General features: G+C 34.0%; 2 protein-coding genes and 1 pseudogene across 5 annotated transcripts; 1 reads left to right on the top strand and 2 right to left on the bottom strand.

Annotated features, from left to right (window-relative positions):
• Positions 1–2,681: 2,681 nt before the first annotated feature.
• Positions 2,682–4,864, top strand: LOC124839511 (V-type proton ATPase subunit e2-like). The gene is made up of 4 exons (XM_047315341.2): positions 2,682–2,821; positions 2,906–3,016; positions 3,435–3,482; positions 4,475–4,864. Exons 2-4 carry the CDS (start codon positions 2,919–2,921, stop codon positions 4,539–4,541), a joined length of 213 nt encoding a protein of 70 aa, XP_047171297.1. The 5' UTR covers positions 2,682–2,821; positions 2,906–2,918; the 3' UTR covers positions 4,542–4,864.
• Positions 4,865–5,159: 295 nt separating this feature from the next.
• LOC124839493 (putative long-chain-alcohol O-fatty-acyltransferase 5 pseudogene) lies at positions 5,160–6,823 on the bottom strand (annotated as a pseudogene).
• A 5,970-nt stretch (positions 6,824–12,793) lies between these two features.
• Positions 12,794–23,358, bottom strand: LOC124839500 (protein ENHANCED DOWNY MILDEW 2-like). Of its 4 annotated transcripts, none has more exons than XM_047315329.2 (18): positions 23,270–23,358; positions 22,444–22,911; positions 22,254–22,350; positions 20,912–20,962; positions 20,682–20,821; positions 20,123–20,219; positions 19,918–20,016; positions 19,143–19,390; positions 18,988–19,068; positions 18,395–18,910; positions 18,148–18,283; positions 17,966–18,064; positions 15,507–15,548; positions 14,864–14,974; positions 14,598–14,669; positions 14,390–14,508; positions 14,232–14,295; positions 12,794–13,694 (listed from the first exon to the last, which is right to left on the bottom strand). In XM_047315329.2, the coding sequence occupies exons 2-18, from the start codon at positions 22,884–22,886 to the stop codon at positions 13,068–13,070; spliced, it is 3,042 nt and encodes a 1,013-aa protein (XP_047171285.2). In that variant the 5' UTR covers positions 22,887–22,911; positions 23,270–23,358; the 3' UTR covers positions 12,794–13,067. The 4 variants fall into 4 exon arrangements, with proteins under 4 accessions (XP_047171285.2, XP_047171281.2, XP_047171282.2 ...); XM_047315325.2 differs by having other exon boundaries at positions 23,132–23,273; XM_047315326.2 differs by lacking the exon at positions 23,270–23,358 and adding an exon at positions 23,197–23,237.
• Positions 23,359–23,612: the final 254 nt, after the last annotated feature.

Genomic DNA, 23,612 nt, shown 5'->3' on the forward strand with positions numbered 1-23,612 from the left:
GTGGATTTAGTTTCCTTGGTTGGACTTCAATCGAACCGTTGAAAGGAGGTTAGGTTATTTTACTTTTTATTTAATAACGGTTGACAAACCTACAATGTACTTTGTTACTTTGAAATGTTTTTTTGTAATTAATAATTAATAAAAAATAATCATTATAACTTTTATTTTTTTATTATAAAGTAATTTTTTTCCTAATATTGTAAAGTAAATTATTATGACATTAAATATTAATTTTGGAACATTGAATTTTGTAGACCCCATTTAAAACACACTCAAAACCCCAAGTAGTGAGATTCATGTGTTAAAAAGAGAGTGAACGTCTGAGTTAGTGGAAAATAAATGGCTATAAGAGAGTGACCGTTCGATTTGGGTGACGGCTGCACTTAATGCGAAATTTCAAATGTCGTGTCACTTCTCTGCATGCTTTCCTTCTTCTCCAAATTGCTGAAAACGTTTTCTCCTCCTTCTCTCTAAAATCTTCACCTTCTCTCTAAGAAAACCTCACATTTTCTTAACTAATCCAACATAATTTAATCTTTTTATAAATTAATTAAGTTGGATTGATTCTGAAAAAGAAATGTAAAAATATGCTCCAACCCAGTAATAAGATTTTCTTATCAGGTAGGTTAGGTGCAAGCTTAACCCAATATACTCAATGCATCATGGATTGGCCGTTAATATGAATTGACTTATCTAAATGTTAAGATAATTATTTTAAAAGTAAAAGAGAATAAAGATTTATATATATATATATATATATATATATATATATATATATATATATATATATATATATATATATATATTCCTTCGTTTTAAGGTAAGTTTATCAGTGCTCGGTCTTGGACCAAGCGTTCGATCTCAATAGCGCTCGTTTCTGATAAGTACTTGGTCTTGGACCAGTGCTCGTTCGATATTGTTCGTTTCTACATGGCTCGGTCTTAAACCAAGTGTTGGGTCTCGTTTTCAGTAATCTATTATTACCGTTTTAGAATAAGAGTCTTCAGCCAAAATCGATAGCGTTCGTTACTCATAATTTCTCATCAGTATTAGTATTGGGTGTTAAACAGTGTTGCTCTTTAAAAGGTGGTTGTCCTAGAGTCTTAGTACTCGGCCTAGGCTTCGTGGCGTCCGTTTTGAACTCTTAGTGGTTTGTTTGTTGAAGTGAATAAGTAACGCTTGGTCATGTTAGTTTCTAAGAAGTGTTATTCCAGTCGAACTTATGAGATGATGAGAGAGTGTGATTGTATTTCAGTCGAATGTATTAATGATGATGTGAATGAAATAGTTTGATTGAGAACGAGTATTCCAGGGAGGAATATCTCATAAAGTGGTTATTGATTGGTAAAGTATGAATGTGGACAAAGCTTAGCAGACGTTCATCCTGATATTCCATGATTACTCGTTCTCATGTATAAAGGAGTAAGTCATGTGTGAGAATGGCAGGAGGTCCTAGTCCATAAAGTTAACTTGGACGGAACGGATCACCTCGGGTGACAGCTGCTGAGGGTATCCCAGTTACTACATCACCCGGATGCACAAACGTCGTACCTACACAGGATTCATTCAGTCCGGACAGTCAGAGTCAAGTGGTCGTTATTTGCATGCTTTGATGTATGAATGATGATTAGTGTGTTGTTGGTTTAATTATGAATGTTGTATGTTGTTATTGAATAAATTAAATTACATAAGCTTACCCTGTTTATCATTTTTGTGTGTGTTGTGCGTCCTGTTGTTGTCCTGTTGCAATGATTATCTGTGTGGATGTGAGCAAAAGGATAAGAGTTGTTGGAAGAAGTATTGGAAGACGCATCGGAGGTGAAGGCCGAACCTTAGGAACGTTCGGTTTGTTGTTAGCTTTAATTTTTGAAAGACTGTGCGGTAATAATGTATTTTGTACACCATTCGGTCTAGTGGTAGCTAGCGTGCAATTTTAAATTTCCTATTGTTATATAAGGCCGTTCGGCCGTAATCGTATTTAGCCGAGTGTAAAACTGACCTGTAGTATTGTTAATATGTGATTACTCTCGTATATGGTTTTATACTGTATTTTTGGGATGTTACAGATTTTATTTTTCAAAAGTTTACTATATTTCGTTATTTTTTTATTCTTTAACATTTAAAATAGAAAACTTAAATAAAATAGATATAATGGTTCAATTTCTTTTTCTTCCTTGATCATAAAAAGACAATAATCCTTGAAACCAGAATTAATTCTAGGAGATGGCAAAAGCACCATTATGCTGTAACTCTTTTAAAACATTATCAAAATTAAGAGATTTAAAAAAATTACGAAAATAAATAAAATGGTAAAATTATCAAAATTAAGAGATTTAAAAATATTATTAAAATAATAAGTGGTATTAAGATGATACGAATAAAAAGCTTGTAATATTATTTTAATAAATAATATTTTAATAAAAAATAAAATGCTTTTTTTAATGAAGATAATGGTTGATTGCGACGACTTTCTTTCCTAAGCCCCTTTTTATACTAAATTTAAAAAGAAAATTATCACTGATAGTTTGGATTTTAAAAAAGTAATAATTGATATTTATATATGTCTATTAATAAATAAAGTAATTTAAATTTAAATAATTAAACATTAAAAACTGTAAACTTAGGAGACGAGAGTACAAACACTCATTGGGCCGACAAACCCAAATAATAGGCCCATATGACGTGTGTATAGTAAATTACAGTTAATGTTCAATCAGTGGCCATGCCATGCCATGAGAGGTGATCAAATAAAATCAAATTGAATATCAACAGCTCAGAAGCTTCAGATCACTAATACGACTACGAATTACGGAACTGAGGGGTAATGCTGTGTCGTTTCGTTTCCGAATTTTCTTCATGCTATTTCTGTTTAGTTCTTCCAGGAATTCATTTTCTGTGTGATCAGGATTAGGTCCGATATGGGGTTCTCGGTTACCACGCTAGTTTTCGCAGTGATTGGAATCGTCGCGTCCCTTTGTACCAGAATTTGTTTCAACAGAGGACCTTCCTCTAATCTGTAATGCTTCTTCGTTTCTTTGTGAGACTCATAGTATCAGTGAAGTAATTAAATAATTGGTGATGCTAATCTTACGCAAACTGCGAAAAGAAATTCATAATCTCGCGCAGCTAATGGATCTGTAAAATTGTGAACTTGTTCACTATTATTATTGTGGAAAAACGTCTCGCTGTTGCTCTGTTTAATTAAAAGCTTATTCTGTCATGAATTTTCAGACAATGCCTTGATGGATTTTACTGTGTGATGTATTTATATAGTTAGTTCCAAAGTAGGTTTCTAAGATGATGTAAGTTCTTCTGAAGAAAAAGAGATTTATTATTCTTGAATTTTGTTCTCTCTCTTTCTCTGTCCATGATAATATTTCCTCTCTCAAATTATTATTCTCTGTATGAATTAATATCTTACTACTCTGTTGCAGATTTCACCTAACCTTGGTTCTTACTGCGACAATATGCTGCTGGATGATGTGAGTGAATGTTTGAATTGTTTTTTCTTATAGTTTTCATAAAGTTAGTACACGAATTGGGGCATGTAGAAGTTGTGTTCCTGAGCCTATTACCCTGGCAAGGCATTGATTAATTGGAAAAGGAACCTCTAAAGATTAAGGTTTTTTTTTCCCCTAATTGAATAACTTCTCAGGATGAATGTATCCTTAACCAGTTCGGTTGAAGATGTGTCTCCGTACCTGTCCTTTTGCACTGTGTGTCCATGATACGGCAGATGGATTTGGAGTACTTTGTAGTCAAATTCCATGTTCTGTGTAATAGCAGTAAACAAGTAGGAGGGGAATGGATGAACTATTTAAAATCAGGATATGTTTAGGCAACCATGCCAGCGCATACCTAGGCGATTGGTACTTTACTTTCGTCTATAAAGTGAGGCATTTTGCTTCGATATTTCACACGGAAACAAAAGGATGGGAAGCTTTGGCTTGCCCTTGCTGTCAAGGGGAAATGGATCAATACCTGTGAGTAGTCTGTGAATTCGAAAGTTAAGTTCATGAAAAGTTATAATATTCTAAACGTGTTGTTTTGCACGATGGATTTGTAGCTTGTGATAAAATTGAATGAGCGCATGTAAAGAGGACATTGTCTTCCTCAGTACACGGAATGGTTGCTGGCTAGTGTATGACAGAATGTCTAGTATAATCACGGGATGGTAGAAATGGCCTTTCCATGGAATGAACACATCGATTAGTTAAATTACAATTTCTTGGGGGTTGAGGGTAGTTCGTATACCAAAATGTTGTATAGTTCTATCACTTTTATCAACAATTTACGGTGAGTAATTTCCATAGATCCAAATATGCCTGCCTTGAGGTGATAGACTTTGTTCATTTAATTATGATTACATTTTCCTTTGTTTCTATAGCATTTCTAACTGGCGAATAGCCATATATTTCTCATTCCATTTTTTTTTCTTTTTGTGCTTACTTTGGTTCTTAATTAACTTTATCAGGTGGGCGATCGTATATCTAGCACAGATGAAACCGCTCATTGTACCTATTCTGAGTGAGGGTGAATAGCTTTCTGCATAAACAGATGCCAACACTTGAGAATGTGAGTCGCTGGTTGGACGCTGGAGAGGAGTTGATTTCAGCTCTCATAAATCGTTAGTATTTTTTGTGGGTGGATCTGTATGTATTCTTGTTGGACAGTGGCGTTACATTGGGTCTTACATGCTGGCATTACTCATGTTACAATTGTTGTATTCTACCCTTGTTCATTCCTGAAGTCAGTATAGTGGTATTAAGTATGTATTTTGGTGAAATAAGTTGATACAGGAAAATTATATCGTGGTCTTTACTACTTTCTAAAAGAAATTTGATTAGAGGATTTATTCCCAAAATCATAGTTCCCATCTTCACACGATCATTCACACCACCACAACATTGAGCTGGTACGTTTCTACTTGTGATTCTCTTTTTCCTTTTACGTCGCCAAATTTCATAAGAAAAAATAATTAGATATTAATATATAATAAGATACAGATAAGTTTAAAAATTAGGGTATTTTTTACATTGTGACATTTAATAGGAACCAATATGTTGAAAGTTGCTTATATTTTAGTTTGTATTTGAGTCAAAACGGAGTATTAATATAAAAGAACATGATGACACTAAAAGAAACAAACATATTCAATATCCTAACATGTGGTATTTAAAATAAATGAGATAATTTAATGTTATACTAAATACTCTTTAATCCGTATTCGTAAATTGCTATTAAACTAAATCTTTTACTGTTTTACATCAATTAAACATTAATCAAGTTTAAAATTAATAAGTAGAAATGAAATTGAGAATAACAGAAAAAGTATAATGTTACACTGGGACTAGTCAAATATTCCCATAACACACTCAACAACGTCGTGGAACTCCTTGATGGATCTCTCGCCCGTGCCAGTACGCATCAACGGTAGAAAGAAGAGCCACGCGGCGGTGGTGATGACAAACCCCACAGTAATGGGCCCGGCAACGGCCCAATGCAGTCTACATTTATGGCCCAACAACTTCACTGCACCAAACTCCGCAACCACGCAAACCCCGTGGAGCAGAAAGAAGGACGTAACCTCCCACGTGGGAGAGACACGTGTGATGTAGTAGAATAGAAGCTCGTGCATCAACCCAGACACCAAGAAAGACACCATGACGCCGAACACCGAGGCCCACCGGGGGCCCAATACGGTATTTGTCAGTAGCGATCTGACGGGATTATGTACGCTGTGTCGCAGCGTATGCGTTACAATGAGGTTCCACCTTCTCCCCCAGAAATCACGCAACGAGGTTGAGAGATAAGGGTCATCGGACGGTAACTGTAGCTCAACGGCAAACGTGGCGTCGACGAGAATGTTGCAGAGTCCGATAACAATATCGACAAGAAGATACACAATGGCGCAATAGCTGGAAAGAACAAGCGCAGGGTGAAGTTTTTGTTTGATGGGTAAGAGAAAGAGTAGAAAAAGGAAGGCCTTGATTGGGAGAAAAATGGGATGAGAAGTGAGTTTTGAATTTGATTTGGTTTTTAGGGTTTGTCTGATTGGGAGAGATGCAAAGGAGATGAAGCGAAGGAGGGAGTTGGAGTTTGAAGGGAGAGGTCCCAAATCGAAAGCGAAGAGGAGAAGTTTGGAGTTGGTGAGCCAAGTGATGAACAAGGCAGTGACACCTGTTGGAAGGACAGTGGTGAATTGAAGAGGTAGCATGGAGAATTGGTACAACACAGGTGAGAGTGACAGAAATCTCAACATTCCTTTGGGTAGCTTTGAAGAAATGAAATAGCAGTAAGAAAGTGAGATTAGGACTGAAACGCATACCTTGATTATGTTCTTCATTTCTCCTTCCATTTCCATACATTTGCATCTTCCCATGTTCATCTTCTTTCTTCGATGCTAATCTCACAATCTTTATGTTTCTGTTTCTGATTATGGGAATTGGAATGCTACATCTGGGCACCAATTTATGTTAAGCGAAATAGTTACATCACTCTGCAAATGATAAAATTAAGACTTGAACTTTAGTCTGTTAGGTATTTTTTTTCAGTACTTTAAATTAATCTTTACAGTTTGTGTCACACCTAGTTAAAAACGCGTCCAAAACTCTTTTTGGTGGAAGCTAAGTATCTAGAAGAGAGTTAGTTTTTCAGAGAGTAGAAAACAGGTGGCCGCAAGGAATTATACGTTCGGTTTTGACTGTAGAAGTAGAAACTGAGTTTCAAAAGTTTACGTCATTCTCTGCATGCAACCATCTTCTTATCTGGTTTTTGAAACTTCATTTTCTCCGCCTTTTCTCTACAAAATCTCACCCTTTCTCTTCTCCGATCACTATTCAGACACGACAAAAACACTTTCGGCGTCAAGAGCTTCTAGATAAACCGTTCGGTTTGTGAAGCTGAGCTGGTAAGTCCTTCTCTTCACTCAGTCGTGCATTTTTCCTGGACATGCAAACCAAGTTTTGGTTTCATGTGTTGATCACTCTTCTCAAATGAGTGGTTCTGATAGTGTTGGGTTTTCACTTGGTGTAGTTTGGATTGTTAAGCGTTGAGGGTAGAAGGACGTGTAGAGGTGAACCATATACACTATCGGGAAGCGTTTGGTCACGCTAGAGATAAGGGAAACTTATATAATTTGATTATATGTTCGTTTTTATGTTCCTCTTGAATGAATGCAAGGTTGTTGAATTGCTGAATGAATATGAAGTATGATTGTTGATATGTTTGACTATATGGATGTGTGACTGTATGAAAATAGATGTTGAAGAAATGAATTGATGTAAAGACTGATAAGTATGTAATTCCACATGAGAATTTATGTTCGTCACTGAATGGTCTTTGACCGTTCGGTTTTCTAGTAGACTCGGTTGGAGTTGGATTCTTTCATTTGGAAAGAATCCTAGTTGAGGACGAGCGTCTTTGTTTTGTAATACCCTTCTATAAGTGTGCAACCAAGAATAGTCATTCCTTGGTGTTGATGGAAAATCTGAGTATACCTACATTTGAGTTCATAGATCGTTCATTCTTGAATACTAATTAAGTGGTATCTTATTATATTTATCAAGCTTTTCTTTTATAAGTTTAGTAGCGCTCAGTCTTACACCAAGCGCTCGTGCTGAGTAAGTGCTCAGTCTTACACCAGACACTTATTCTCCTTTCTGTAAAATATATATGTATATATAATAAGAACGTTCGTCCAAACTCAATAGGGTTCGCCTTTACGGTGCTCGGTCTTTGACTGACATTCTAATTCCTTGATGTTTAACTCATTCAAAAGCTAAGTATATATATTTGACGTTCGGTTTATTCACCTGATTCAATTATGTACCCTTATTTGATGTCCCACAGTGTCTGTCTAAATTGGTTCTAGCCTAGAGTTTTAGTACTCGGCCTAGGCTTGTTGGTGTTCGGTCTAACTCGTGAGTCAGTTCATTCAATTGGCTCACCTAGTAAATAAACGTTTGGTTCTAGTCGTTCTCGAGAAATATTATGTTAATCACTTCCTTTCTTAAAACCATTGGTTCACTCTCTTGGTTTTGATCCATTTGGAACTGGAGACCTTTGATCTCACTCCAAGCGTTCGGTCTTGTTCGGGGCTGATGTTTAACGTTCAATATTTGGTGTCCTAAGGGACCTTTGTACGAATGGTTCAATTGAGATTATCAATAATGAAATATGATAGAATGTGATATGGATGAAATAACTTGAGTTATGAACGAGCGTTCTGGGGAGGAATAACTCATGAATGTATATTGAAAATTGGTAAAGTATGAATGTGGGCATGCTAAGCTGACGATTCATCCTGATATTCCGTGATTACTCGTTTCTCACGTAGAGAATGGTAAGTCATGCGTGTGAATGGCAGGAGGTCCTAGTCCTTATGGTTAATTTGGACAAATAGGACTAATCTCGGATGACAACTGTTGAGGGTATCACAGTTACTACATCACTCGGGTGCACGAACGTCGTAGCTACACATAATTCATACAGTCCGGACAGTCAGTGTCTAGTATTAGACTTTGCATGTAAAAGTGAATGACTTATCATGTTTGGTTGAATTGTGTGAAATCTATGTTGATGCTTGAATTGAATTACATAAGCTTACCCTATTTTTCTGTCTTGCCCTTTTGTACGTTCGTTGGTTGTCTTTCTGTTGCAATGATCATCCGTATGAATGTGAGCAGAAGGAGAAGAACTGCTGGAAGAGGCTCTAGAGGAAAATCTGGTCGAAGTGGAAGTTAAGGCTGAATAGTAGAACCGTTCGGTCAGTTGTTAATTTTTCTCTATATGACCGTTCAATAATCTTTTGGCTATTTCTTTTGTAGATCGTTCGTCATAGTTGTAGCTATTGTGCGATTTAGCTTTTTCGATATTGTAAGGTCGTTCGGTCGTATTTGTACTGAATCTCTTTTGTAAGACTGATCTGTAATATTATTAATTTGTGATATTCCTATTATATGATTTTGATACTGTATTTTTGGGATGTTACATTAGTGGTATCAGAGCAGTTTTGTTCCTAATTAACACTATAGGTTATGAGTATACTATGCTTTTGCTATGTGCTCAACGTTCGGTTTTGTAGTTTCTAACTCTTGGAATTAATCTGATGGTTTCTTTTCTTTGTTTCTCAGAGAAGAGATGACTCCTAGACCCCCTCCTCCTGTTTCTGCCGGGCGTAACCCATCTGACAACACTAGGTTGTTAGAATCTGTGATAGAGGCTCTTCAACAGCAGAATGCTGCCATAGTATAGCAGAACACGACCGTTCGGTCATCTTTTGGCTATTTCTTTTGTAAACCGTTCGACATAGTTGTAGCTATTGTGCGGTTTAACTTTTTCGATATTGTAAGGCCGTTCGACCGTATTTGTACTGAATCTCTTTTGTAAGACTGATCTGTAATATTATTAATTTGTGATATTCCTATTATATGATTTTGATACTATATTTTTGAGATGTTAGAGTTTGCTTTTGCTTTAGTAACAACTTTATGAAGTAAAATGGGTTACTTTCAAGTTAGATGATTAAAAAAATAATGTTTAAATTTAATAGAGTATAAAATATCAGTGTCAGATTTGGATAATAAAAAAAATAATATATATATATATATATATTTATTTTCAGTTTGAGTAATTAAAGAATATTTATTAGATTTGGAAGGTTAAGTAACACTAAACATAAATTTAAAGGATTAAACGATATTTTATCCAAAAAATCATAATTTACACAGGGAGATGTTCTTGATAACGTAAAAATGTCACTAAATACGCCGTAAAATGTTACTAGAACTGAGATAAAAAAAACAAATATTTAAAATTTAAACAAATTTAATTTGAAAAAAACTAAATCTAAAAAGTAAAGTTATACTTAAGTAAAAAATTAAAATCCTTTTTCAAAGAATTAAACCATATATATTTACATGTAGAACGAATAAATAATATTGAATCATGTCTGAGTTTAAAATTTCGAAAAAATTACCATTGAAGATAGTTAGTCAAAGTTTTTTTTTAACAAAAAGTAACCATCAAGGAAACTGAAATGTTTTAAAAAAATATTATGTCAAGTGAACTAATGAAGAACTAAAGTATATTTTTATTTAAAAATACCAATTAAAAAATTAAATATGTTTAGTCTTTAAAATACGGATTTTGAAATTAAAAATAATCTTTTATTAAAAAACATTAAGCTATAAACTCAAGCAAATGATACTTTTACAGAGTCCAATGTTACGTGAATGAGACCATTATAGAGTTTGGGGTTATTGAAGAAGTATGTTATTATTTCTTATGGGAGTTACGTGAAGAGGAGGAAGAGCACATGCAAGAGGTTTATGAAACACATGTTTCGTAAAATGTGATCTTGGCGAAGCAGGAATTTGATGCAGCGTGTAGTGATATGTTATGTATACGTATGGTTTATATAAAGTTAATTGAATATGATGCATGGAAAAGAGAGTTACCTAAGTGTAGAAGAGGATAGAGGTTAAGTGATTGGAGGGAAAATGGGTGGATTACGTGGGACCTACATAGGTACATTTAACTTAGTTTAATAATTTAGATAATTAAAGTGGGTCTATTTGGGTGTTGAATGGGCTTTCGGAGTGTTTAAATAATAAAGGGACGTAGGTAGTAAATATATTTGATGATTTTTTAATTTGGTTGACATGGATAGATATATACTATTTAGGGGTTAGATTGTTGTTTAGAAAATAAGAGGGTTAGATTGTTGTTTAGAAAATAAGAGGGTGTGTTTAGTATTGGTATATGTTGATTATTTTATATGTTTTGCTTGACTTGTGATTATTTTGATGATTTCTTTATTATTATTTTGATAATGTCTAGCATATATGGGTATGTTGTTTGATTATGTGAGCATGATATTGTTTATTTTTTGTATAATTGGATTTATTGTGTTGTGATATTCGATGAAACTCCTGGATGAGTGGTGAGGGTAGCATTGGTACTTGTCCGGTGAAGCTCTTTGAGGATAGAATGGTGGGGGTGTATACTTGTCCGGTTAAGTTTCAAGAAAGTGGTGAGAAGTGATATATTTACCCAGTGAAGCTCTAAGAGTGATAGGAAGTGGGGTATTTACCGGTGAAGCCTTCTAGAGAGTGGTGGAAAATGATGTGGTGTAATAGTATAGTAAAGTGTATCGGCCCGATGAAACTCTTTAAAAGAGTGATGGGAGGTGACACTTGACTTTATAGTTATATGTGAATAACCCGGTGATGATTCAGTATATAGTGAATGGTTTCAAATAAATTGAGGTATGAGTTGGTGAATGACCAAGGGAGTCTGTGTATGAATTGGTTACTTTGACAAAATAATTGTGTGGTTATTGGCTGGTGACTTTGAATTGTGATAGTGCGGTTGTTAATGATTTGATGATTTATGACGCATGTGATGTCATGTGAAGATGTGTGTAGGTGTATGAAGATATGTACTATTCAGAAATGTTTTTTTAAGTATATGTTTAATACTTATGTATATTTATATGTCTTGTTTCTGTTAGCTTACCCTTGCTTGTTGTGGTTGTGGTTTCCACCTGTGATGGTCGTACTTGTACGAGAGTAGATGTTGTTACAAATGTAGCTAAAGTGAAGTTGAGCGGTGAGATACATGAGAGAACTATGGGATTTTAATTTCAATACTAATAGTTTTGTAATGAGATTCTATGAACGTTTTATAGTTACATTTAATTTATGAAGTTTTCTTAATTTAGTTATAATAAATTGAAGTTTTTATGTAAACTATACTTCAGAATGGTATTAGAGTTAAGTTTTCAAAAGTTTTTGAAAATAAGTGATATCTTAAAATTGGAGTGTTAAATACAACAAATAAAAGTAAAAAAAATAATTGTATAAAGGAAAGAATATTGTTAAGAAGATACTAATATGATTAGTTTAAAAAAAATACAGGCATAAAGTAATGTATTTATAATAATGAGAATATGAATTAAGTTTAAATAAAAGTGAATATATAAAATAACTCTACCATCTAACCACAATATATATAATGTTCTCTCTTAAATTTATACATATAAATTTTATAGACTAAACTTTTTACAAACTTAATTAATTTTCGGTCTCGTTAAGACTTAATAACAATATCTACTAATTCATCATTTGATTAACAAACTCAATCTTAATATTTTTAGATAAAATTTTCTCTTAAACGAAATGACAGAAAACCTCAATATAAATGATATAATTCTATTTAGAAAAGAGTAAAATTATTTATAAATTTGATTTCTCTATTAGATAAATTTTTTTTATGAAAATGCAAAAATAAAATAAGAATAAAAAAGTTACAATCTAACGATAAATCAATAAATTCGTCACAAAAATTTCAATTTTTGATAAGATAAAAACCAAAAAAAATCTTCTCAATGAATTCAAACAAAACTCAAATATTACCTATAAAAAACTTTAGATTCGAAATACCATGTTAAGAATATAATAAAATATGATATAAAATTAATTTCCCTTATATATAAAATACACAAAATACACATGATAATATATTTATAATAATAAAAATAGAATAATACGTTTATAATAATAAAAATAGAATAATATAATTATAATAATAAAAAAGTAGACTAAATCGAAATACAAATAAATAGGTAAAAATAATATAAAAACTATGTTTTCTTAATTAACATAAACACAGTATATCAAACAAATGTAAATTTAATAAACAATTTCAATTCTTCTTCATCTTATGTGATTTATTTGAATCTATTACTACCAACCAAAAGAAGGTTCTAAACAATAGAAGAACTTCCATCAGATAAAAAGTAGTCGGGTATATTATGTACTGCACAACTGAAAATAACTTATGCAGGCTTTTTTACAAAAGAATAAAAGATTATTCGAAATAAAGACTGAAACAGTATGCAACAATTAAACAATGACTTCAACAAAAAATATGCCCGCCACCCCTGTTTCCTAATGTTGAAAATTGTTAGTTAACCTTAATCTATTCGGAGACTTGTTCCCTTGATCAGTGTATGTACAGCATGGGACATGATTGAGCAAAAGAAAAGGAGAAAAATAATATCACTACTCTTCGAGCCAACCACACGAATGTTGGCTCGCATATACATAGTTAGGAACAGCAGCAAAACCATTCAATCCACCACCATATCCAGGTTGGGGTCGTCCACTATGTCCAGAACTGCCACTTTTAATGAATGTAAGAAGTTCAGAATCCGAAGAACCTGTCTTCTTGATTGGATTTGGTTGTTGAGTGTGGTCAGGTACTCCATTAGCCATTTTATTTACAGCCTGCCTTTTGGCTGGGTTGGATTCGCCAATATGTTTTCTCTTCTTTCCTGACTTCTCAGGCTTGCCCTTTTTATGTTCGTCAACATTATAACATGCGCTTCTGTAGCTTCTGTTCTGAACATCACTAATTACAGATGCTTGATATTCTTCGTCATCCTTTAACTTTGAGTTTTCAGCATAATTTCCACCGGTAGCATGAACAGCAGCAGCCAACGTGTTAGACTTAAATTTTTCTGTCGTTGACACTTTATGCTCGCTGCACACATGAGCATTCTGTTGGGCTATGACCTTGTGTTTTGTAGTCCAGTCAGAGCGGCTCCAGAAAGAGAGTACAGGTGGCCTTACATTCCTTTGATCCATTTGTCCGTCATTTCCATCAGCTGATCCAGGGAGATCATTTGACTGCGTAAAAAGGCCAGGAACAGGGAAAAAAGGAAATACTGCCGTTAGGTTAACATGGATCAAATGAAAGAATAACTTCAATAGACAATAAAGCTGCAATGTAACATAGTGGAGATCCACTTAGTCTTGGGCTTAAGGCTTGATACAGTTTGATTACACCGTTTAATCACTCTTACAAGCAGCGAACATCATAAATTCAATCCGGACTTAAAGTTTTACAGAAGATAGATTCAGCCGTAAATTTCCATATAAAGTTGATAAAAACTTCATAGAATTACTCTGAATTATGATATGCCTTTAAAATGTAAACAAATATTCAATATTTCATTATAAGAGTGATTCAATGAAAGGTGCTTTAAATTATGAATTACTTTATAGATACTAATAAATTTCTATTTGGTCTTAAATTTGACATGCATGATCATCAAGTAGTGTAACATGATTCGATAGTTAGAGATCGGTTAAATATGCGCTTTACAAATTATATGCAGATCCACATCTTGAGAGTGAGTGCATGCAGGTAAAAGAGAGACTAACCGTGTCTGATAGAAAATTCCTATCCTCCCATATAAGATTATAACGTGATAGCTTCTTATCAAGCCTGAATGACAACCAAGAAACAATGGTGAAAAGGCGGAAAAACTTGAATAACGTAAATGGCAGTTCTACGGTAGACCATTGAGAAAGGGTCTTACCTTTGTATCTCTTGTGCTAATGTAAGAATTAGGAGCTTTGGTTTAAACTCAAGGGCCTTATCTATAAACTTGTTAGCCAATGCTGCATTATGACCAAAGGGAGGGCTGAGACGAATGATCTGGTACAGAAGAAAAAATAAAATTAACGTGTGCATTCGTTTCGAGGACATCCATGCACATCTTAACCGTGGAATTGAAAATTTCTTACCAACTGTGACCCTGTGGGTAACTCGGTTTGTTGGACAGCCATCCATTTCTTCCTTTCAAAACTAAAATCATTCTATATCGACAACAACAAAAAGAAAACAAACATTAAACTGACAAGATAGTCAAGAGCAAAATGTTTAACTAAAGTCTAACAACTTTAATTACTAAATTACGTGAAATTATGATATTTTATTATAATCAGAACATTATTCTCCCAATAAACATGTATCTTTCATCTTTAACTATCCAACTCAAACCAGAATCTACCTTTGTTGGAAGTAAATCATAGTTTCTGTATGAACATCTCTTCCCAGTCTCCTCAAGCCTTTTCTTCAAAATGATGCTAAAATCATCAGCACCACTTCTCACGTTCACAATCTGAACATCATTAACCATGCCAATCAGGTATTTAACTTCAACAATTAGAAATAGAATAATAATGTCATGAATGGTCATCCACCAGACAGAACATTTTATGAGGAAAATCAGATTATTTTATTTTATGAAAATGACAGAAAAACAAGTCAAGCATACTGAATAAATTTAATGTAAAACAGTAGAAATGTAAAAACAGGTTTCAAGTATATTGCCTAAAATTCATCAAAAGGAAATCAAAATGGAATTTAACAAAGACCTTTGCTAACCAAAACTAGTGAGACCAATAACAACAATCAGAGAGAGAATTGTCAAAGACGGCAAGATTTAGTTTCCTTAAATAAATCATGACTAAAAAAAATTAAACAAAGTTTGCTGACAAATCTCCTAAGAGGAACTACAAATTGGTAGAATGCAAACTCATACTTTATCTTCACTCAGCTTCAGATAATAAAAAGGTCAACTACTGACAATTTATGATACTAATGCAGATGCTATATTTGAAATGAAGTGCACAAGTACAGGGGGGACCTACCGTATCCCCATTCTGAACATACCAATGAAGTTTCTCTGCGATCTGCATATGTAAAGAATGTTCTTTCAGCAATTCTTGAAAGATGTATGATGACTATTTAACAAAGTAATACAGTAACGAGAACGAGAAAAAAAGAAAAATCGTATGAACTGAAAATGAGTTAATGCATTAGTTGCTTCAAGTACATATGTTGGTATTTATACATAAAAAATAGCTTGTTATTGCATGCTTTGCTAACTATACCTGTGTTAGTTAGCAGGATCTTTGCAAACTGGATTATATATCTAACTAACAGTTCAATATAACTGACTTCAGTTAGATAGTTACAACAACTATCATAGCATACAAACTATCAATTATTAATATGGATTCGTAGGTAGAGCATGCAAACTAAATTTAATTGGTATGAAAGCTGTTGGAAGTCCCACATCGACTAGAGATACGATCAGTTTATAATATATAAGTGGGTACAAACCTCACCTTATAAGCCGGTTTTGTGGGGTTAAGTTAGGCTTAAAATCCACTTCTTAAAATAGCCTATCCTAACGATATTTGTTGTTTGCTGGGTATATTGTTTCGCCTGTTATCGAACCGCTATCAGACCACTCATTTATGTTTAGTCTTACATTCAAGATGATGTCTATACCTCGACGTGAAGGGGTGTGTTGGAAGTCTCACATCGACTAGAGATAAGACCAGTTTATAATATATAAGTGAATGTAAACCTCACCATATAAGTCGATTTTGTGAGGTTAAATTAGACTTAAAATCCAATGAACACTTTTATGAAAACAATGAACATGATAAAAAAGTATGGTTAGATGTTCCTTTGTTTTTTAACCCTTCCTTTTATAAGGAATTAGTGGTAACTAACGGTCACCTCCTAGATTATAAAGGTAACTAGCGGTGAGCTCCAAGATTGGTTAGGCTTTGGCATAAAGTACTAACTTAACAGCAACAACTCACCCCTCATAAGAACACATCTGTTAGGATATAAGGTAATGGAATGTAATATGTTAGGGGTTGGACGGTATATGAGAGAAGAAGAAGGGCACCAAACGGTGGATGGCGGGGAGAGGGAGAGGTCGAGCCGAACGAAGGAAGACGGTGAGGAGTCAGGCCGAACGGTGGAAGACGAGGAGAGGTCAGGCCGAACGGTGGAAGGCAGTGAGGAGTCGAGTCAAACGGCTGAAGCTGGTGAAAGCTCGAGCCGAACGATGGGAAGCAGCGAGGAACCTGAGCCGATCGGTTGAAGAGTTACTATCCTAACTGGTAGCAGTGAAGATGGGCGGGAAATATTTAGTAATAATTATAGTAAATAAAGCTATATCTTAGGGAAATATTCAGTATAAGATAATTATAGTAAATAGAGCTATATTCTAGGAAAATATTCAGTATAAGATAATTATAGTAAATAGAGCTATATTTTAGGGAAATACTCAGTATAAGATAATTATAGTAAATAGAGCTATATTCTACGAAAATAATTAGTATAAATAAAGCTAGAGTCTATTGTTAGGGTTATGCTTTTGATTATTGAGTTTGTTGACAAGCGGCTATGCTCCTGTGAGGGAGGTTATGCTCCCAAGTAATTGACAGTGGTTATGCTCCCAATTATCCTTGTTTACTTTTGTCTATTCAGATATCACCATCAATAAAAGAGATTCATTCGTCCATTATCATTCGTTCATTGTTCTGTGCTTGTTGTGTGAGTGTGTGAGAGGTTATCTGGTTAGGTTTCGTACTCAGGTACGTAACAACATCACATATTCCTTATTATTTATCACATTTCCCCAACCATTAAACTGAACACACAACTACCTCACTATATCAGGTCTACCTAAGGTGGTTACAAATTACTAAAATGAATAATCTCCTGAAATTATTGGAAAAACTTCTGACCATGATCAATTGTATACAATATAACAGGAACAATGACAATACATCAAAGGTCAAAACTAATGGTCAATAGCCTATCTTACCATGTCATCAATGAAATAGTAATATAATTAGATCAATTAGTGTTAAGCTTTTAATTAAGTTTTAATAACACAACCCCTCGATGACCAAAAGCAGACCGACAATTTTGCTGATTTATCTACATCTCTAAGCAAGTACTAATGAAAACCACCATAATGACAATGCAAAAAGAGCAATATATGAAACTTTCTTTCTCAGGTAACAAATTCAAAGAGACCTTAATTAGTACTATTAGGGTAATGAGATGTCAATATTACGACCTTCTGCCATGCCTGGTCCATGGCATGGATAAAAAGCTCACCTATCAAAACCTCAAACGTAGATGATACTCCAACCAGCTATAGACACACAGACTCACTTTACAACAATATGTGCCAATCATTACTACAATATACCTATAAACTAACCTTCCCTTTTTTACTGCAATAAAAATAATTATAAATATCAGAAAAGAATTTAAAAAGTAAATCATTAAGCACCTTCCACTTAAATATCTGTTTCAAAACATCAGGGTCACAAACAGCTTTGGCATCCTCGATGCTGCCCCCACTGAGCATGCTTAAAGCTGTTCGAACAGACTGCATATAAACAACAAAATTAACAATCTTACCAAAAATTCCTGAGTGGGAAACCATAGCAACAAACGTATAAAGTTGTGTACATTAACTGAATCTTCCAATTTCTCTGTTGTAATGGTCTTCTCCAAAACATTTCTCAACGCGTTACTATGAGTGTGCTTTTCAAAGACATTCTCCAACTTAGTGGATGAACTAGCTTCTTTAAATAAAGCCAACAAACTACAATGGAGGAAAACATCTTTATGTAAACAAGTATTTAACATTATCTTAATGACAGCTTCAGCTCTCAAGTTTCAATATCATCATATTTAGGAAATAAGACAGACTTACTTCTTTTCCGAACCAGCATCCAGTGGAGGCAATTCAACCCTCAACTCTCCACTAGGCATGACAGATGGGAAGTTAGTATTCACTTTATTTATCTGATTGCCCCGTTTAATTTGCTCCAAACCCTCGTCCTTACCGATTGTAATCTGGTTATATGTTCGCTCGGTGTCAGGAATTTCAAATTTCTTCAAAATTGGCATCTTATTTTCAGTCAAACACCTTGATGTTTCTTTTGAGTTTGGCTTTCTCGACATATTTGAACTAGAAATTCTCTTATCAGATGACTTCTTGCTACCAACTTTGCCAGAAAACAGTTTTGCACTCAGTTTAGATCCTGTAGAAGTGTTTTTGTCAGATGAGTTATCTGAGTGAATATTTTTCTTCAACTTAACTATCTTTTTAGCTGAAGGCTTTTTCTGCTCAATAGTAGTATCAATTTTTTGATCAGTGGCTTTCATTTCGGGGAATTTTATATGATCTCTTACAGGAGTTCCAAGTTCAGGATCAATCTCATGATTTCTGGTCAATGCAAAAGTCAAACATAGTCAAGGATTAACTAGTTTAAACTGAAAAACTAAAAAGTCCACAACACTTACAAGCAATATATAAGAATGCGGTTCTTTGGTAGAAGACCTTCCCAAGCCCTTGGTATATCATTGTTTTCAGAATTAATTTCTCTGAAAAAAACAATTTGAGAATCAATTAAAATTATAAAATGAAAACAAGAAACACATAATAAAATAGGACTCACCTTGGCAAACATCTACGATGATATGCCTTTGGACAACGTCTACAAACAGCAAACTGCAACTCAGGATCCATAATATTTTCCAATCCCTTACAGACACAACAATAATGAAGGGGACAAGTAAAAGGAATCCCATCAGCAATGTTTCTCTCAAATTCCTCTGTAGCATCCTTAACCACCTTGGGAAGTAATTTTGCAACACAACGTGGATGATAAAAACGGTCACAGGTTGCAGAAGTACATTTAAAAACCTGAAAGGTGAATCCCAAAAACTTAGTTCCATGCATTACAAAGAAGATCCAGAACAACCATTTTTTACCAAGATTTGTTGGTGTTGCAGTGAATAAATCATAATCATTACAACATAGAACAGACATTGACGCAGGAGAAGTGTTTGACTCAGTAGCTCACAGGTATGCATGGATTGAGAAGAGGGATGAATAAAATACTACTCATGTCCAAGGTTAGTTTTCATAAATTGTCTACATTGTGAGGAAATGAGAGACATGTCAGCATCCCTTAATAAGATTACTTTTGGGGTTGGGTAATACAAAAATAAATTGCTTTATTTGTTGAAGAGAAAAGGTAGGAAAATGTAAAAGATTCAAAGAGCATGCTTAATTTTTTATTTGGATTTCAGTTCTACTACCGTGGCTACAAGTCAATATAAAGTATTAAACAACCGATAATTTGACTAAGAATTACAAGGAGGCACATCATTCAACCACATGAAAATAATAAATGATGTAAGCAAGAAAAGCTATTTCCATTGTTATACCTCTACACTGTTAAGTTTATCAGAAGACCCCAGTTTGCCGCATGCAAAGCATTGGTGCTGCCGATATTCACAATTCTTACAATAAAAGTTCTGGATCTCCTGCATAATTTTTCCATGGCTACAGTCAAACAAATTTCTTCCCAAATATATGAAATGAAAAAGGACAAGAACATTATAAAAGGAAAACAATAGAGAACCATCATACATCAACTTCCTTCTGGGTAAAACCAAGAGAAAAACAACAATTTTCTCTACCAGCTTCCTCGGTAGCATGAAATGATCTCATGCACACGCCATCACAACTGCAATAACATTAAATAATTTTAAATTATGAAGAAAAACTCAAAAACTATTCCACATACGGAGGCAAATGAAAATTTCACGTAATTTACTGTAAGAAATTTATCAGAATACATAGTAACATCAGGTTCCTAACAGTATCTTTAGAATATATAGTAGAATCTATTAGTTATCTTATGAGGAAGCAATCTTAAGAAATGGTTACTGATTTTGTTTGTATCCTTTTTTATTATGATTATGGCTCATTACATCTTGGCAGGATTTGGCTTATGCTGGATTTTCTACAGATCAAGTAGTTCATAACTTTTGTAAATAGAAACTTTACACATCATATCAGTATAGAGTATTATTATGCACAATCTCTATTCCAATAATTCGTAACAAAAGGTATGCTGCCAGAAGATACACAAGAGGACAGATACAGATTATTAAAGTAAACTAACCCATCTGAAAAATTAACATACCATATAACATTACCACCATTGTCACAAAGTGCACAAACATCCAAAGCATCCGTTTCATCAGACTCTTCATTAGATTTATCTGTCATATCACCGTCAGTTCCACCAACCGGAAGTCCTGGCAGTTCAAAATCATTAACTTCCTGAAATAAAGTAGAAAAAATCATTAAAAATACACAAGGCTGGAATTGAATGCCTCAGAGAAATCATCTTTGATGATTGTAAAAACAGACCTCGTTAAGAAGCTTTTGACTCTTCAGTTTCCCCAAAACCACGAGCAAAAGCTGTATAAGTCATCATGCAGATGCATTAAAATGAAGCAAGCATGTTGGGAACAGTAAACAAGTCTTATCTAATGAAAACAGGGAAAATTAGAGAGCTCAATTAATCAAAATTCCATTGCCGCATGCAAACTCTTATTGATGGAACAATATATGAGACCAAAACACCTTATCTAGTTCACTGTTATTACAATCCAGTTTCACGAACTATTCCTAAACATGAAATCCCATAGATACATCATCCAATATAAAGAACAAAGAAGGGTTATGTAGACCCCTTAAAATGAAATTAAAAGTGAGTCAATCGGTACAAGTTATTGTTATATATTCTTCATCCCATCAACAGCGGAAGTCAAAGTGGTTCACAAACAAAGTGCCATATGTGAATTACATCAATTAACTTCCTCAATATGTAATTCCTTGACGGATACACTCCATTTAAAGCTTACTTAAAAATGTATTATCGTTTATCTATGGAACTAAATCATTTACTTAAACAAATTAAAGTATAGAATAAAATAGAATCATGAGATCTATACCTAGAAACCAAGATTGATAACTAGGCTAGATTGTCAAACTCAAACAATACTTGTGATCATTAATTTCCATAAGGTTAAATATGTTTTTGATCCTTTAACTTTAAGTGAAAATTAGAATTAGTCTCTTAACTAATTTTAATTTTCACTTAAAGTTAAGGGACCAAAAACATATTTAACACATTTCCATATGTGTTGAGGAAGGAGAGTGAAAAGCTATTTCTTTAATTTGTGTTTAACATGGCAATTTCTACTAAAGTACAGACCTACTTGGGCACATTTGAGGGAAGCCACGAGTTTTTTACAATTTGTTAATATAATTAGTATTTATCCCCTTAATATGAAATGCAATACAAAAATCAATCCATAATCTTGAGTCTTACCCCCCAAAAATTTATATATATGTGTGTGTGTAAGTGTGTGTGGTTACCAGTTAGTCTTTATATGTCCAAACTTTGTTTCTTCTAATTCATTCGTAATGAAAACAGAAATTTAATATGTTGTGGCCTTGGTGTCATTGGTCCTATGTGTTATTGGTGTATATAAGCAAGAAATTTTTATATTGTGAAGTTTACTTACTCTTTAGCGGTCTTAACATGATCACCTTAAGCAGGGACCAAAACACGAGCTCATTCAGATTTCAGACAAGTACAGGGACTAAATGAGTGATTAAATCTTTACATATACAATAATATTGCACCCACGACGTAAAATTTCTAGAATTGACAGTAAGACTACATAGAAAGGGAAATACAAACCTTGGACTTTGCTAAGACAGCATCCCTTTTGGAAGCTTCGCCAATCAAAAGCATGTGGTCCGATAAATCATGTTTTGAGGGCTTAACACCGTAAGAACTAGATATACATGTTCAGAAAAAAAGCAATCAAGAAATGCACTTTCATGTACATTATTATCAGAATAAGAAAGTTAAGAAGAGGAAAAAATACATTAACTCCTTATCCTTGCTGAAGTCTTGCCAGAAAGATCCGACAGACATTTGATGCCGTCTCTTCACACTATGGAGGAAGTGAAGGGTGACCAAAACAGTCCTTACTTCTTCTTGAAAACTCTTTCTAGGCTTCTGAAGGTTGATCCACCTTCCATCCTTTGCCAGCAAGAATACCTCGGGTCTGACATTGGAAATATCAAATCGCCACGCCGTCACTTGCACGAATGTCTTCAACAGCCCACTATCGGCATCCCCGTATAGAAACACCTTCTCTTTGCAGTCACCAGAGTTCTCAGAATCATTCCATTGAATTGGCAACACAGCAAAAGACACAGGATTGTCCTCATCGTCTACAAGATGGTAATTTGACACAGATATTGACTGAATCTCAGACTCGTACTCCTCTTCACCATCGGAATACGATGACCTATCCCTCTTCATCCCAGAGCCTTGCTTTCCACTCACACTACCCAAAGAAACAAAAAAAAAAACACAAATCAAAGGAGTGTGTAATTGCTAATGATAACATATACCAAACAATCATAACCATTCAGGGTTTAAACATAACACCCTTCTCTCCCCATTCATCAATCACCGTGGCCGCGGGTAGATGAGTGTAACAAATTGCAAAATGCAACAGTAGAACAAATAAAAATAAATAAAAAAAGATTAGGAAGAAGAAAAACCCTAGGTTCTAAAATCGATAAAGAAAACGATCATGCTGAAGCAGCGAAAGAAAGTTGAAACGCACGAGAGAGGGAAGGAACAGCAGAAGCTAGGAGTGAGAATGTGAGTGAGGTTAGGTTAGAGAGTTAAATTAAAACCTTTGAGAAAACTTTTTGGCGCTGCTTCGATTTTCGCAGAAGTTGCCGCGTGTATTCTTCTTCTCAGTTAGAGAACGCCACCTGTCGCAAAGAACCATTTTATAGAGAGAGGACTATGATAATTTTGCACGATAATAGAAAACAAATAAGATAAAATTAGGATAAGATAAGAAATAATATCTTTATAAATATTACGATAATACAAAAGAAGTAATATCTTTATATTTATAATACGATTACTGTGAAAGAAAACAAATAAGATAAACACAAGATAAGTTTTAATATTTTTCATTAATGTTTTTAACCTTTAAACAAAAGAGATTAAGATATTTTTTTTCTTTTA

This window comes from Vigna umbellata, chromosome 1 (genome assembly GCF_029865625.1).
Source record: "Vigna umbellata cultivar VRB3 chromosome 1, Vumbellata_1.0, whole genome shotgun sequence".
Classification (NCBI taxonomy): domain Eukaryota; kingdom Viridiplantae; phylum Streptophyta; class Magnoliopsida; order Fabales; family Fabaceae; genus Vigna; species Vigna umbellata.